This window comes from Python bivittatus, unplaced genomic scaffold (assembly GCF_059951505.1).
Source record: "Python bivittatus isolate LINGU-HERP-01145 unplaced genomic scaffold, Pbiv_v1 ctg000020_np1212, whole genome shotgun sequence".
Taxonomy (NCBI): Eukaryota; Metazoa; Chordata; class Lepidosauria; order Squamata; family Pythonidae; genus Python; species Python bivittatus.
In genome coordinates this window covers 3,942,482-3,960,468 of record NW_028277030.1, presented here as the reverse complement: position 1 = coordinate 3,960,468, position 17,987 = coordinate 3,942,482, and the positions used below count along the sequence as shown (strand labels likewise).

Sequence of the window (17,987 nt, the reverse complement as noted above, 5' to 3'; positions counted from 1 at the left end):
ATAGTAGTAGAGAGTACCATCTTTTCAGGAACCTGTGTTAAAAATTAAAGAAACACAACTTTAAGTTTCCTTTTAGATCCTCAGTATAAGATAGCATAGAATGTTTATCCAAATAGTTAATGAACACAGCATGAGTATTCCTGGGGTAGGACTGAGAAATGGAGGATGCCTTTCAGTCATGGTAACACTATCAGAACCTCAAACACGGATTTCATGTCCCACTAAAGCTTTGATAACAAGAGTTCAGAAAGATAGCAGGTTGGGATTACATCTTATATTAAAATTACTACATAACTGGTTGCCTCTTTTAAACATAATTTTTTCAGTTTCATTTATATTCTAGCTTTCTGCTAAAATATTGTTAAAAATATTGTTTTAATAAAAACACGCTAAGAATTCAGTAAAAGCGTCCAAACCTTTCACTTGAATCTCACTCCAAAGAGTAACTCTTCCTTTGAAAACACTGTTTATCAGCTGATTCTCAAAACTAGCTTTTACCTAAATTCTAACCTTTGGAAAAGGGGAAAACAGTATCAGTTAGCAAAATATAGTCACATGACATGCTAAGTATGCTTACTGTTAACCATAATGGGGAGCTGACTTCAATCTCTGACATGATCCTAGCTCCTATTTTCCCAAAGCCAGATCTAGGTGTTACATCTTTTTGTATTACTTCAGCAACATAAGACGAATATGGTATAGGCCATTAATCAGACTGTCCAAAAACTGGATCTCTGCTGTGCCATACCAACAGAAACTCTTTATTTAATGCACTTTGATTTCTGAATATATAGTTATCCACTCCCCCACCTATTCCATATTGCCAGTACCTTAGCTATGGTGTGTGTGTGTGTGTTGCTACTTTATGGGATGGGGATGGGAAGAAGCCAGAAATGGCCTGATCAAAATCAGAGCTGGTACATCTGGGATGGGAGAAGGCTAATCCTATACTCAGTCCTTTCATTTTCAAAATAACCCCTAGAGTGGTGGGAGGGGGCAAAAAGGTGAAAGCAGTACAGATGCTGCTGCAGAAGTACCTTCTTTTTGAAGATGGCCCTCTATCCTGCCTCATTTTCCTGGATGACTGATAGCCACTTAGCCAAATTCAAACTTGCTAAATTATGTACCCAAACAATAATTGAAACAGAATCATTTTACCTTACTCCAGCTGGTATTGTACACCACTCTGCTATGTTACACGGATACCAGGTATCCTTTTGGATTCCCAGTGACAAACATATAGGTTTTAAACGTTAGCAGAAATAAACCTCATATCAATACTTGATTTTAGCTTGCTTCCAACAAAAATGATGGATGAATATTTCTGTCCTATGAAGGATCCAACGTTGCAGTATGAAAAACATATAAATGCACCCCGTAGCTAAGGTACTGGCGATATGGAATAGGTGGGTGAGTGGATAACTATATATTCAGAAATCAAAGTGCATTAAATATAGAAACAGTTTCTGTTATAGTTCCCATTGGTATGGCACAGCAAAGATCCAGTTTTTGGACAGTCCGATTAATGGCCTATACCATACTCATCTTATGGTTGAAGTAATGCAAAAAGAACTCTAGGGCATATGATAACAGAGTGGTGAGTGGGCATATTTTGTTACCGGGATATGTAGCAGGCATCTTATCTCCCTAAGATACTTTGGTTCATTAAGCCATACCAATAACAGTTCAATTTACCCTACCCAATGCCACTAACACATGACTTCTAAAAGTAACAGTAATTTCAGCTCAGGAGGAGGACTGGAGATCCCACTGTGAGGAAGACAAAAACCTTACCCTACTGGAATAAATTTACATGCAAATAAACTAATTTCCTAGTCCCATCAGTTGGGGGCCCAAATGTATCCAATACCAGATGGCAATTTATGTTCAGGGTGAATAAATGAAAAGTAGATAATGACTATTATGCTGTTGCGGGGAAACAGGGATAAACCAGAAGGTTATCTCTCGTCTCTCCTGACATCAGAACACTCAGAAGCCAGCCAGCATTATGGATTAATTCCTGGGAACTGCAGTACAGCTACCAGCCCTTCCAGAAATCCCACACATTTTATTTGCAGGGATAGTAACACTGTCAGATTGTCAGGTTTTGAAAATTCATATAATGGTAGGAATATGTTTAAATCATCTCTACTAATAAAAGAAATGTTAGTAACTGATGATTAATTGGTTCCTTTCTTTGTTCCTTTAATATTAGAAAGCAACTCAGTAAGTTTCAACTTAAAAATACTACCATTTTAACTATAAAGGTAGTCCTCGCTTAACAACAATAATTGGGACCAGAATTTCTGTCACTAAGTGATGCGGTTGTAAATCATGATGTCATATGAACACGCTACTTTGCAACAGCAGTTCTGGCAGTCCCAGATTACTGTCGTTAAGTGAGGATTGGGTGGGTCATTAAGCAAGGACCGCACGTGATGTGATTTCTGACTTCCTGCTGGCTTCCCCATTGATGTTGCTTGTGGAAAGCTAGCAGGGGAGGTTTCAAATTGCAGTCACATGATGTTGGGATGCTGTGATGGTTGGAAATCTGGGCTGGTTGCCAAGCAGCCAGATCACGGTCATGTGACTGCAGGGACGCTGCAACAACTAGAACTTCAAGAACCAAACACAACTACCACTTGTTCAGTGCTATCGCAAGTTCAAATGGTTGCTGAACGAGTAGTTGTTAAATGAGGACCATCTTTAGTTTGTTCAGTTGGCCCAAAATATTATAAAACTCACTCTTTCCAATGGAGCTATCAGCAAACAAGAAGCATGTAGTCAGGAATGGTTAAGGGCAATTAAAATCTTTATTTTCATTCAGATGCCACTGGAGTTAAGTCAATATTGGTGTCTGGAATGACATTAAGTCCTTCACCATCTAAAAGAGGGTCCCATTGGTTAAAATCTTTTGAGAGACCTACAGAAGATAAATTCAAATCAGCACATACAGATACACCACAGTATTAAGTCATGTTCAGAGAAACTCTATCTCAATGTTTCTGAGTTACAATGTATTAAAATTAAGCTTGCTTTGGTGTTCTAAAACTGACATTCATTTATGTTGGAGACAGAAATGTCATGATTACATGATAAATATGCCTGGCTGTCCTCCATTTAAAGAGCATGCTTATTCTGTAATTTATAAAGCCCGAAAAGACTTTTTTTTAAAAAACTAAGTTGTAAGATCAACATACTGTAAAGTATGTTTACTTGAAAAGTATATTCCTCCTTTCAGTAAAATTTCCAGAGGAGGTAGAAATTGAGATACAATACAGAAAATACATGTTTAAAAATTAAAATAAACTAAGTGCCTGGCACAAAAAGTTAACTATGTGTCTGTGGGGAAAACATTCCACAGGCAAGGTACTGCTATTGGCAAGGCCACCTGTAAAAAGGGGTTTACTTGGAAGAATGTCTTTAAATGTATTTCAGTACATAGCCAGGTTGATATAAATATGTGTTCATTCAGGTACCTGGGTCCCAAGCCATCTGGTAAACAATCTGTTTGCCTTCTTGTATGTCTCAATGGCTTAAATGGAGTTTACTCTAGATCTAGTCAGTGAATACAGATATGCAGCCTAAGCCTTTTTACATATTAAAAGTGCTCATACTAAACAAGTGTACTATATGACTGGTTCTTTAGTTCAGCTTAAAGCAAAACCTTTTTATTCTGTGTAGTATTTAAAAGGCTCAGATGCTTGGGAGATGAATCCGAATGGCATATATAGTTCACCTTCCCTTAAGCTCTCAGAGCAGAGAGATACACATGCTACATTACATGACTTCCACTCCTCCTCCCCTTCTTGAAGTGGGGGCAACTTCTCTATTTTTTACAGTGCATGGTATTTTCAGGTACACTGACCACCAGGAGGCACCATGTAACCAGCTGGAAGTCATGTAAAACCCCATACTTGGGAGCATGACATAATTTAGCATCTGCAACTCTCTGCTCTGAGAGCTTAAGGGAAGGTGGACTGTATATACCATTCTGATAGAGCTTCTAAATATCACTTCCTGCAGCCACTGAGCACCAGGCCCTCAACAGCTCCTAAAGCTAGTGCACTGTATATAGTAGTCATCGAAAGTGCAAAGGTCTGTGAGTTCAATTTCTGGTAGAGGGTTTCAACCTCATAGAATACAGTAACATCTGGCTACCTACATCTGAGGAGTTCCAATAAGGATGAAAACAGTCATGATGCCTTTGGGTGGTCGATGAAATTGAAGGATGCATAACTTTTCTTTTGATGGTGGGGGGCTTCAAGTCAGTTTTTGACTCCTGATGACTGCCTGACTAGAACTCACGGTCTCAAACCAAAAGACATAGAGGTGCTACAGGGCCTGTATGGTGAGCAGTTCTAAACCAATGAAATCCATTTTGACAATCTCCACAGGAAATGTAACATGTAACATGTTCAATTATATATGCACAAATATCTTTATATTTTCAGGTAGCTTTTGGTGACCAACGGCTAAAGTTGCATCAAATATTGTGATCCATAGGTGGAAAGATATTGCCTATAACATATTATCACCTTACCAGCCCTTAGTGATAGGGGGTGCTACAAGTTAAATATAAAAGCAATGCAGCAACTTACCCAAATGTTTCTGTAAAAAGGCCAGTGAAGCTTTGTTGCTAATATCAATAGCTGTTTTTGGATCTATATCTCCTTTCAGTTTAAAAAACTTTCCAACAATGTTTCCAGCAAAGAATGTAAAGTCGGGAAAACTCTGATGTACTGATCCTCTGCAAATAGCAAAAATGCACAAGGATAAACCTAACAAGTAATCAAACACGTCTGCCTACAAGAGGGAGTTTTCACCACTGCTGAAACAGAGAACCTAATTAAACATTTTCAGTTCTGAAGATTTTTGTTTTCTTCCTTATATTTTATCTCTATATTTTATCATGTTTGTTCCAAGGATTTTTTTGGGGGGGAGGGGTAATGTTCTGGGTCTTTTGTTCCTTTCTATTTTTCTTAAGGGACACATAGGTTAGAACTGTTTATCATCATTATAATAAAAACACATGCAATAACATTTCCTTTGGAGATCAAAGGAACACAACCACAATTGCAACCTGGAGGTAAAACTCAGTCCTTGTTGAACAATTAGCATTCATGTCTGGGTATGTCTCCTATCTTTTAGTAGACCATAAAAGCACTATCATCCATAAAGTTACCAGATTCTGCCTCACTGCTACAGGAGTGAGGCAACAAGTACTGTCCAACCAAACTGCATTTCTTTGATACCTTTAAAATTTTCCCCTCCCCTTCCTTTCTTCCTCTTTAACTCATATAACTTATTTGAATTGCCATCTTCAACATATATTTTATGTGTGTGTGTGTATGCAGTATATATACATACACACATTGGTTAAGGACCCCTCATTCAGCGACTGTTCAAAGTTATGACAGTCACATGATCATCATTTGCAACCTTCCCTGCTCGCTTCCCACAAGCAAAACCAATGGGGAAGATGGCAGGGAAGGTTGCAAGTCACTTCCGTCACTTTTTCTCCTGAGGAGCTCTGCTACAGAGTACAAAATCCCAGGGATTTTATACTCCACAGCACACACTCCAGCCGCAGCACCCCCTCCCCCGCCCAGCTGCACCTCATAGCAGCACTCTCTTCCCAACATGCACATACTCACAACTTGCAGCAGCACCCTCTCCCCAGCCCACACACACTCACACAGCACAACATGCTCTTCCCAGCCCACACACACTCATGTGGCACTGCATCACCCTCTTCCCAGCATGCATGCACTTGCCCCTCACAACACCCTCTTTCCAGCCCACCTGCACTCATGTGGCACTGCAGCATGCACATCATAGCATTCTCCCCAGCACGCATGCACCCTCTCCCCAGCCTGAATCCTGTGAATGGACTTATATGAGTTAGTTGGTCTGGAGAAGTAGCTTTTGAAGTTTGAGAGCTACTGAAAGATAGGAAATGTATAAGATCTTATTTTGTAGGGGATGACTAAGGATACTGCAATAGATATTATAACTTAACAATTCAAAAGCTAGGTGTTTTTTTGCAGAGCCAGTAGGAAGCACTCTATCCTTAAGTAATCAAACAAGTCATGGTTTGATGCAGACTATAGGAAAGCAAAAAAGAAAAAGTAATAATAAATTATACAATGCATATGAATTACATTCAAATTCTGCTACCTAGTGTAAACTATTAGTCAAGGAAAAAATTATATACACATCTACTCAAGGTAAATAAAATGGTACTACAACAAAAAAGATGTAGTTCCCACCATTAAAACCAATAACATATGAGTACATACTATAAAGACAGAACTGAACAATTAGAAACCCATACCTGCAAACTATGCATTACAGGAGTATTCTCCCACTTCCCCCACCCCCCATCCCCCCACTAAGGATATAACTCCTAGGATTAGCCAGAGGTATCAGTTTCAGGCATCATTGGTCTTATTTCCCCATTTAAGAGTGCAGAAGGCCCTTGGATGTGACTTCATTCCTACAGAAGTGCTAAAGGAAAATACTAACTGATGGTCATTAGTCCTGGTCTCCTACACACAAACCTTGACAGAACAGCAAACATCTCAAAGGATTGCAATTTAGTTATGATTCTCCCCATTTTCAGAAAAGGGAATAAAGATGCCTCTGTCATAATAAGCAAGTTGTCACTAGTCTGGTTTGAATAAGAAAGCATTATTGCAGAAAAGCAAGCAGTTTTAGGGAAAGATGCTCCACGGGTGATCAAGCATTAGAGGTACAGCATGTAGCTGAAATGTATTCATGTCGACCCACGTGGCATTTATATATTAGGTTTGCATTGGACTCAGTCTATAAAGGTAATCTTTCTAGAAAGCCATCAGCAACATCAATCTGTTGTGTACTCCCTACTGTACTGACTGCTGCTTTTCATTAGGAATAGAACATGGAGTGTTAGAACAGGGGTTCAGGCTTTAGTTAAGACATACAGGCTTGGAGGCCCGAGCTACATAAGTAGTTTAGGCAGCACAGTTCAACAAACTCTGGTCATTCCAAGGTAGGAAAAGTCAACAGATAGAAGCAGCAAGGATTACAGGAACACCCTTTGTTGTAGGGTAAGAAAACAGAATCTTGAAAATCTGTCAGAGTTTCTTTTCTCACACTTCCCTTTTTTTCAGGACTGAAAAAAAAAATCTGAAACTTAGTGGTTCAATAACTCCTTTCTGGGCCAGGTCTACACTCTTTCCCAGTGGCTGAAATGACCCAAATATGAGAAGTGTTTGACTAATGGTGACGTTAGATTTAGCCAAATAAAGGACATATATACCCTTGAATTTAACAGAGGGTCCAGAGGAGATTAACCTGATCAATAAGAACTCAGAAAGAGTACTTAGACCTTCTTGGAGGAGGAGTACTGTAACAATGTGTTCAGGATGGACCAAGCAGCAGTCATGGAAAAGTGATCCCAGAAAAAAGATCCCAGGCAGCCTGAAGAGGACCAATGAATTACCAAACTTGATCTTGGATGATGCATTATGTAACCCAGATATCAGACCAATTAGGAGTGAGGTGGGCTGAAAAGTTATAAAAACACTGCCTGTGGGACAGTTAAAATTCAGAGGGACCAATAACAATGTTGTGGGATTATCAAATCTTTTGATTTTGTCAATAGCATCTCTGACATTTTGTCATATTTTAGCCTCATGAGATTTTTGCTATTTAAAATTTAAAAATAATAATTTGGGGGTTCAAGGACAGCACCTGAAGGTGGTATGGGTGCTTATCTCAGTTGTACCTGATTAGTTTTAATGTATATGACTTGTAACTCTATGTATAACCCCATACTTCTAAACCCCATCCTAAAGAAATTAAGGCTACAGTAGTCCCCAGTTTAAAAACAAGTTTTGTTCCCAAGGTCTGTCCTTAAGTCGAATTTGTATGTAAGCCAGAACAGTATTATTGTATAACACTGTATAAGTAATATTATGTATTTAACTCAAATCATTGTGTATTTAACTCACATTTTGCTACAATAGGCTCCATTCTTAACTATGGGTCATCCTTAAACCAGGCATTCTTAACCCAGGGACTACCGTATTGATGTTTGACACTTACTTGATAGTTATCATTTTTCTTTCTCTGCCTTTGCAGTTAAGTTTCTTCATTTCTAGGATATTCACAGCCCACTGGAATTTTTCTGAATTAATAAACAACAATGGCTGGTGAATTTTGGGATATACTTCATCAGACAGAGGAAACATCCATGCATCAAGAGCAATACCGCATCTGTTCAGAAAAAAAAAGTGTTGTGTGTAACATGCCAGTACCAGTTTGCACATCCTAATCTTGCATGTCCTAATTTTGGACATCCTAAACTGCACATAGATGCTGTAAATCACACATCTGTATCCACAGAGACATTTTACATTAGTTTAATTAGGTCCCATTAGGAGAAACTTTCTTGTAAGACATGTTCAGTGTTAAAGAGATGGTGAACTCTCCTATGATAAGTTGTTTACGTAGAGACTGAAAAGCAAAAGCAATCTATCAGGGAATAGTTTACGAATATCCTGCATTACTGAGCTTTCATGAGCACCAGGCCGTGAATTTCAAGATGAATCCATGGAAAGGAGAGTACTATAGAAGGTTGACATCACTTTATTGGAAGTGGCTTGGAGCTGGCCAATATGATACTATTTAATAATTTTCTTTACTGTGGTTTTATGTTTATTTTTATTGTTTTATGGGATAAGCTGCCTTGAATCTATGGAGTAAGTAGCATACAAATTTATGTATCAATCAATCAATCCTACATCTGCAGTTCTACTATTAAATGTGTATATATCCTTATTATAGTAACATTCATACTTAGGTAAGAATTGCTTAAGTACATATTCTGATCACAAAAAATAATCCTCAAAGAATTTTCCACTGTTCAGTACAAACTCTTGCAAAAAAATAATTTATACCCATTACAATGGAGAAGGATTTCCATTCATGAAATACTTTACAAACGATTCAGATTGAAGAGAGACATTTCACTAGTCTCAGATTATATGTGGAATAACATTTCCTACCAACAGTCATAGGATCAGCAGTCAAACCAACAAACAGTAATTAGAAAAGTGAACCTACAAGCAAATAAGAGGAGGATCTCACAATCAGGGGATGACCTATCTTTTGGAATGAAACCTTAATATAACAAAGAGCAATTCATTGGCTCTTGTTTGGCTAGCAAAGCCACCATACCACCCAAAAAAAAAAAAAAAAATTCTCAGAACTGAGGAATGAGAGCTGTTATGATTATTGAATAATATTACTAAATATATACCCATACAATTCACATTAAAATGGGCAGAAATCACTGTGCATTGTTCACCTACTCCATACATTTATGCAAGAATTTATGGAGATTCTGTGTGTCTGTGTATGCCTTCAAGTCAGTGCTGACTCCTGGTGACTGCCTAGACAAGTCCCTGCAGTTTTCTTGGCAAGTTTTTCAGAAGTGGTTTGCCCTTGCCTTCTTTTTCCTAGGGCTGAAAGAGGATGATTGGCCCAGGGTCACCCAGCTGGCTTTGTGCCTAAAGTGGGACTAGAACTCATGGTCACCTGGTTTCTAGCCTGGTGCCTTAACCACTACACCAAACTGGCTCTTTATGGAGATACTACTTCCAAAATAAAGCTTTTAAAATTATTTATATGATAACAACAGTTTTTGATTTTATAAAGTTACTGTAAAATCTGTATGGCCGTTAGATGGCAGCTGAGAGCCAGTTTTCTCTCTCTCTCTCTCTTTACCATATCATGGTTGTATGAAATTTTGCAGTCCAGATAAATTATCCCTAACTGTACATCCATAGGCTTACTATCTAATAAATGTGCATGAAGTATAAAAGCAAAAGGAATGGAGAAGAATAAAACGACAAATTCAGATGCCAATTATTAAACTTACACAAAGATTTTAATGCAATCTTTATCACCTGCTCCTACTTTGGACACATTATGTGAAGATCTAGCTCTCTGGAGAAGATTCTAATCCTGGGAAAAGTAGAAGGAAAGAGAAAAGAGAACAACCAGCAGCAAGGTGTATGGACTCAGTTACAGTGGTGATGAATGCACCGTTGGAAATGCTGAAGGACCAGGTTAGGGACAGATCATAATGGAGAAAATCTATCTATGTGGTTGCTAAAAGTTGACGACTTGATGACACGTAATCAATCAAGCAATCAATGTGATGCAACTGGTAATCTGACTGGTAACAGAAGTTTTTTTCTCTTGACGTTGCACATCAAGCTCTGACTTCCTTGACTTTTACAAATCAATCAAATGTCACTGAAAAGAAAAACATCTAGGTCAACATGACAGGGTTTTTTTACTAGTTCTTACTGGAATCGTGCATCTTTGCTAAGAGTTTCTATGGCTGTGGCAGCACCAAAAGAATGCCCCATTGCTGCTATCTTCTGTAGGTCAATAGAATCCTGAAAAGAAAATGATATTCAATGATATTTCCTTTTTCAATCCGATGGTTCTACTGTAAAAGGTACTAAATTTAAGAATCACTGAAATCACTTGAACCCAAAAGCCATTTAGGATCAAGAGTACCATATTTTTCTGTGTATAAGATGATACTTTTTTCTAAAATCGTTAGACTAAAAATTGAAGGTCGTCTTATACAAGGAAGTAAGCCAAGGAGAGAACCGCATGGTTGTGAAACTGCCCATACTTTGTCTCTGCAAACAGGCTTCCTCCAATCACGAGCCTTATGTAACTGACATCAGCTGATGCTGAACAAACCAACTGGAACACATCCCGTTTGAGGTGGATAGCGTGTAGGCAGTGTGCAGATGCAACAGGGACCGGTAATGTCAGAGCATTCTGAGCCCATAAAGATGTCGGAAAATAAAAAAATAAATAAGTGAATGTCTTACTCTGCAAAATTCAAACTGAATGTAATCAGTTATGCAAAAGAGCATGGAAATAGAGCTGCAGAGAGACAGTTTGGACCTCCTCCCACTGAGTGTATCATGTAAATGTTACCTAATTACTAAATAAAAATGTGTTCTGTTTTATCTTTAAAATATTGATTTCTTAATTTTGGGTTGGAAAAGTGGGGGTCGTCTTATACAGGGGTGCATCTTATTAACAGAAAAATACGGTACTTATATTGACAGAATTCAACAGGCTATTGTACAAAACTCTATACGGGATGGTGGCCAGATAACATTTTGGTTTTTTCAATTAATTGAATATATTTTTGTATATAGTATAGTTTATATATAGTATCAAGTGGTTCTGTGCTTATCATTCTGGAAGTGAAACCAATAAGGCAGCAGCTTCAACATACAGAAGAAATTTCCTAAGTACGGAGACAAGTTTGTAAAATTAATATATATATATATATATATATATATATTAGAATGAAGCCGTTCCAAAGGCTAAGGAAGACCTATGAACTTCCAGTTAAGTTTATAAAATAACGTATTATGAAGCAGGAGCAGTCAACCTTTTATGGACAGAAAGTCACATTCAGTCTTGTCTTACGCTAATTTAATCAGGAATTACTGCAGTCAGGGCAAAAAAAGTCATAGGGATCCAAAGGAAAATAGCCAGAGGAGCAAAAAAGGACTGCAGATGTTTTCTAATAGGAGTAAAGTTATTTAAAATAAAATAACTATTGACTGCTCCTTTTTTAAATGAGCTCAAATTATTGTTAATGTATTAAATTATGTATGTATGTGTGTGTGTGTATATTATATAGGACTTTAAAATATGACTCTTTAACTTCTGTGTGTTAAACAATAATATTTATCACATTTACATATATAACCATTTTCAAAGTAAGTTGTCATTTTTCTAATTAAATAACCAAATAGTATTGCAAAATGGCTCCACATCTGAAATTCAGTACCAGTCTGCATTGCTACTGCAATCCACAGCAGCTGCCAATGTGTTAGAAGACTTAGAGGTTTCCACATAGTCGCCCCATGCTTCTCAAAATAAATTCTTCCTAAACTGAGAATCCTGATTCCTCTAAATCAAGGATAGACAACTTAGTGCCCTCTAGCTGTTTTATATTTTAGTTGCTACAACTGTTGCCAATATTAAACTGCTGCAGGTAATTAACATGAAGGGATGTCCATTACATTTCTTAACCACGTTCAGCAGATCCTCTAACATTAAGCCTACCACATGATGGCTATTTCTGGATAATGTACACAGGAATGAGAAGCCCACAAATAACTTTTGTTTCAAATTGTGGTTAGCACTAATTGGAAATGATGACTACTATGAACAGCTTAATTATGGAGCTTCATATGATAGAGTAACACACATACAGATTAATACCAGGCGTGCAATAGATCTGCTGCAAAGAATTAGGTGAACACCTGTATGATATTGGATTTGGATCTATGTTCAGGTCTGTAGGCCCAGACCTTGGGGTAAGTCTACTTCAGGGCTGCACTTGAACCCAGAGTTCATTGGGTGACTCAGGAGGCTCTCAGACAAATTAATTTTATTTTTAATGTAAGAAATCAGGTGGCACAGGAAAACTGGTGCCATGTTAGAGACCCCGGCTTTAATATGTATCTTAGTAAATGTATAAACATATCCAAGAAGGCTGGTTAGTCAATGAAGTGATGAAGTAAATGGCTTTTCATCTAATCAGGTTCTCTCTTAAGGAAACTCTTGAATGATACATTTTGTCTAGAAAGGTAAGCAGCACTGCCCTTTTCTTTAGAAGCAATCATGGAAATGGATTTATGTTGCTTACCCACGCTTTAAAAGAAGTTACCTATGCTTAAGAAAATTAACAAGTCATAAGCATTATTCAGTTACCCCAAAAGATATACATGTTATATTATTGTTGCATTAATGGTAATTTATATATGATTTTCTGGCATTGTCTGAAGCATTAGAGAAATACAAAATCAGTTTCATCAGACACCACAACGGGATAAAAACTAAGTTTTATATTGTTTTACAGTAGGATTTCAACAAGCAGAAAGCACCAGTCTGAAATACATAGTACAGCATGTAAAATTATTAATTTCCAATTAGCAAGGGGAATCATCTACTTCCTTTACCTTTAAAAGACTCCAGTTGAAATTTAAAGGCAGCACATTCATAGCTGGATTTCCAGAATTAATTTCGAGCAAAAGATCAAGAGCTCTAATGCATTCATCTGCCCTTTGCTGTACCTACATAAAGAAGAGACAAAAACCACTCTCAGCATTTGATTTAGGCATCTGAAAAAACTGCCTATATGTCTATGGCCTCAAGTAATGTTATAAGATGAGTGGTGAGGATTTTTTTAAGCTATAGATTTACCTTTAAAGGCGGCACTAATTAGGCCACAGATTAACTTTTTAAAAAGAAAGCTAATCTGGATCTGGAGGAAGTAAGGAATAATACTCTAATTACTAAAATTTCTTTTCTGAGCAAAGTGCTTCAGTTATGATTGGCAGGAAACTACAGATACTTCAGTGAAATTGATTCTCTGTATCTATTTGAACTGTGCTTCAGGTCTCATTTAGGAATGAAGAATTCCTTGATCACCTTATGCTGGAAAATGTGACCATGCTCCTTCCATGGATCTTTCAATTTTTTTTATATACAATCAACCTCTAGGGTGCCTAAGATTTTGGGTTACGTGGCTCTGTTCCTATGTTGATGGCCAATTCCAGAAGGTGATGGTGGGGGACTTTTACCTCAATTCTTTACAGTTATGCTATAACTTTCCTCAAGACTCATGCCATGGTAACTACAGAGTTCTGAGTCATCATCCACTGGCAACTGATCTGTTAGTACGGGTGCTGGAACAACTACCATCTCAATGTGGAATTTCTCTGCAGTTGTAGAGCAGACATGAGTAGCTGTCAGCATCATTTCTGTTTTATAGCTTGCTTCATTCACATTAAGTTGTTGGCAGTGCTGAGCAATGCCACCAAAGACATGGGAGTGACATTGTCCTGGCAAACAACAGTAACCTCTAAATCCACAGAAGTGTCATGGTACTGGTAAGAACCTGAAGCACAAGACTTTCACAACGAGTCTTACAATGATTGTGACCCGTCACATTCCAGGTAAATATGCCTGTGAATAGGACTGCTAATGATGTCAGTATGAAAATGGTTGTCCAGGCTGAAAATATCTCTGTCATGACAAATCTCAACCAGAGGAAACTGAGAGAATCAATGTTGATGGCAACCTGTTATAGCCAACAGAGGTTTAAATTCAAAATTGTGATTGTGAAAAACGTGGAATAGAGTCTCATATTTTCCTGAAATACTGTTGATGAGGTAACTGTTAACCATTACATATTCTCTTTGCAATATCATACTGGGGGTGGGGGTAGGCAAAACTATAGGTAGGGAAGATATCAAAGTCAGCATTTGTCAGCGAGGACCAATGTGCCTAATACCGATGGTACCAATAACACAGTGGGTAGTGATGGGGCTCCTTATGTGTCCCCATACCAGATTAACATTCAGCCTTTGAAACATGCCCCGAGGGTGGGATTCTTGGGCCCATCTGTCTTCCTGAGATTGAAGTCTCGATATTGAGTAAATTGCTGGGGGTTGGTGGCAGGGCCATACTGTAGCTGCTTCTTGCATAGTGTGGGAAGTAATAGAGAGGATGGTCACAATTGGGATTTAAAGGTGGCAAATCAGATGAAACTATCATATCTACTTCAGCTACAGAGTGTATGACTAGGCATGTTGATTAAAAATATAGGGGCTCCTGAGGTATAATCAATGTTTCTGTAATGCACCAGGTTTTTGAAGATTTGTATGAATACCTGTTTCCGCCTGAGTGAAACTTCATCTTCATTTGCTTTTAATTTCCTGTAGTAAATCCACTCCTTATGCAATTCTGAGGGGGGGGGTTTGGCTTCTAAGTTAGAGTTTTCTTTACAGTAATATGTAGCTGAAGAGGACTGGTCTCTAATGGAAAAAAACAAATTCGTATTTCTGCTTTGAGACAGCAACACTTTTTTCCCCTCAAAAATCATACTGTGCCATCTTTGGTTTAAAATAAATATTTTACTAATTTGTATGTTAGAACTCATTCCTAAGTTAGCTTCAGAATATAAAATTAAAGAAAATTTGGTGTATAAAAGGCAAAGATTACTAAGATTAATATATACACATGGCAAAGGAATGAGTATAAACCTAAAAACATGATTGATTTAATTAGACTGACTTAGTGATTGATACAAGGGGATGAGAGGTTCTGAATGTGCGATAGACCATTTTTTTTGGTAGTGTTAAGAGTGAATTTTGGGGGGAAAGGATGAAAGAAAAGAAATGAAAATGAAAGCAGAACTGTGGGAACAGAAAGTATGAATCCTGTATGAACAAGTATTAGAAGACTAGTCTCCCAACAGAATGAATGGAAAGTAGATGTAAGGAAATAGGATGTGGAAGCTGCTTGGAATGAAGTGAAAAGAATGAGGTTATGGAGGGCCACTGAAGTCCATGGCCTTACACTAATGGGAAGTACGAAGGATGTTTGGGTGAAAGAGGAAGTGAAAGAGGCAGTGGATGGGAGAAAAATGCATATGTGAGAATGATAGCTGCAAAAAATGTTGAGAAAAAGAATGTATAATATGTATAGGGAGAAAAATATAGTTGCAAAAACCATAATTAGAAAGCAAGAAATGGTTAAGATTGAAAGAGCAATGTTGATAAAAATTAACAATTGGATGGATGCTGGGAACAATTTGGGAATGCTGGATTGTGTGCCTATGGTTACCTTTGCTTCAATCAATCAAGCAGTAAACATATTTTTGATATTTGCAATCAAGCAGTAAACATATGCTAATCAAGGAACTACCAGAGGAGCAAAACAAAACCCCCACCCCCACCAGCACTGGCAAGGCAGGCCACAGCACATAAATAGAGAGCAAACCCCATCCCATTTTAGCACTGAAGATGTTACCTAGCCGGGTAATGAAACGTTTGCAAGAAAAGAACCAAGCTCAGAGAACCCCAAGGACTCCACAAAATGATCTGATGTGAAACTAAAGGGAGGAAATGCTCGGAGTAATCCAGAGACTGGTACAGGAATGATGAGTTATGCTGAAAAAACAAATGCTATAAATATTAGGGTCCAAGAACAAATGGATGAATAGGAAGTTATAAGTGCTACAAAAAATGGTAAGGCTGCAGGTTTAGATGGTGTAACTGAAGAAATGTTAAAATGTGTGATTTGCTTATGGTGTGCAATTTTTTAATATGTGGGAAGACTGCATCTGTGCCTGATGAATGCTGTAACTGTTCCCTTATTCAAAGGCAAAGGTCGGAAGAGTAAATTACATTTACAAAGGGATTAGTTTGTTAGGTGTTCCTGGGAAGAATTATAAATGAAAGTGTAGAAGAGGTGGAAACAAGAAAAATTGGGAAATGCAGTGCAGCTTTATGTCAGGCAGGGGACCACATTTTTGCACTTCAGAGGTTGGTGAAAAATACATGGATGTAAAAAAAAAAGGTTATTGCATGTTTTTTGATTTAGCAAAAGCATATGGTAAAGTGTATAGGCTTGGATTATGGAATGTTTTATATGAATATGGAATTGAAAGTTGGTAGCTGAATGCAGCAAGAGTAGTAATGACGGAAATAAATCATGCAGGAGAATAAACGGAGTGCTTTGCAAAAGATTCAACACTGAGCCAGGAATAAAAGAAAGATATATCATATTCCCTCAGTTGTTTAATATAATTCTGGATAAATGTATAAGAAGTGCTTGTGAAAATGGTAGAAATTAATCAGTTTGGGACATGAATGTACATGTACTTTTGTATGCATATGGTGCCATGTTGAGGTTGAGAACCTGAATGATTTGCAGCAAATGTGAGCTAGACTGTATGATGCAACAAGCTTTTGAATGCTTTTTTTAAAATGCTGGTATAAAGGTAATGTGTAGTATGTGGTTTATTATGAAAAATTACTGTTCGTTGAAAAAAGCAAAAATGGCTGTGTATAAGAACACATGGGGGACGCAGTGGCGCAGCGGCTTAATGACGCTGAAAGTTGCCGGCCAGAAATGGTCGACGCTTCAGCGGTTCGAGTCCAGCCTTCGCGTTAGCAGGGTGAGCTCCTGTTTCCTCCCCAGTTCCTGTAAACCCAACAGTTCGAAAACTCACGTGAGTAGATAAATGGGTACTCTCACTCCGGTGGGAGGAAAAATGCTGGCAGCGCCTTGCAAAAAAGGAGTCGGGAGCAGTTGCCGGTAAGCGCGAAAAACCGTGCGCGCCCAAAAACCGTGCGCGCCCAAAAAGGGCGCGAAGCAAAAGAAACCCCGCCTCCTGCGCTCGCCAGCTGGGCTCTGCTCTAGGAAGGAGGCTCTGGCAAACCACTTCCGAAACAATTGCCTTGAAAACTGCAAGGACTCGTCCAAGCAGTCACTGCAGAGTCGGTAACGACTGAGCGCAGATTAAAAAAAAAAAAAAATAAGAACACATGTCAAAATAAATTCAGAAGGAGGTTGAATGCAGTATGATGGAGTATCTATAAAATATGTGTGGTAAAACAAGAACAGCAAGAGTGAATGAGTGATGAGTGAATGTAGACTGAATACAAAAGTACGTGACCAGAATGAAAGAAGTAAATTGAGATGGTTTGGCCATATAGAGACAATGAATGAGATCAAATTGCAAAAGAAATACATGGAGAGTGAATGGCTCAATAGGAAAGGGAAGGCTAAGAAGTAAAGGCTGGATGAAATTGATGGGATCCTCAGAAAGAGAGAGGTGAGAAGTTTAAAGAGCAGAAGGCAATGTATGAAGCAGTGGTTGGATATGGTGGAAGAAAGGATGGTTTGCAAAGATAACAAGGTATGGGGACATACAGTGATATTGGTGTAAACTAGGTTTTGCTATGCTTCCTTTCATTGTTCTTGTCTTATGCCTTTAATTCCTTTGGTTTATTATTTTTACTCCTTTTCTGAGCTTTAAATAGCACTCCAAAATGGAACAATGCAATGGGCATGATATGCAAGTAGAATAAAAT

At 38.0% G+C, this 17,987-nt stretch overlaps 1 protein-coding gene across 4 annotated transcripts in view; it reads right to left on the bottom strand.

Moving 5' to 3' along the window:
- Positions 1 to 2,796: 2,796 nt before the first annotated feature.
- PLA2G7 (phospholipase A2 group VII) overlaps positions 2,797 to 17,987 on the bottom strand; it is a 30,300-nt gene continuing 15,109 nt past the window's right edge. For all 4 annotated transcript variants that reach the window (XM_015887833.3, XM_015887831.3, XM_025165785.2 and 1 more), the window contains 6 exons: positions 14,777 to 14,921; positions 13,062 to 13,175; positions 10,363 to 10,454; positions 8,092 to 8,262; positions 4,602 to 4,750; positions 2,797 to 2,923 (listed from right to left, as the gene is read on the bottom strand). In XM_015887833.3, the coding sequence (XP_015743319.2) occupies positions 2,820 to 2,923; positions 4,602 to 4,750; positions 8,092 to 8,262; positions 10,363 to 10,454; positions 13,062 to 13,175; positions 14,777 to 14,921 (775 nt within the window). In that variant the 3' untranslated portion in view covers positions 2,797 to 2,819. The remainder of the gene's footprint in view (positions 2,924 to 4,601; positions 4,751 to 8,091; positions 8,263 to 10,362; positions 10,455 to 13,061; positions 13,176 to 14,776; positions 14,922 to 17,987) is intronic.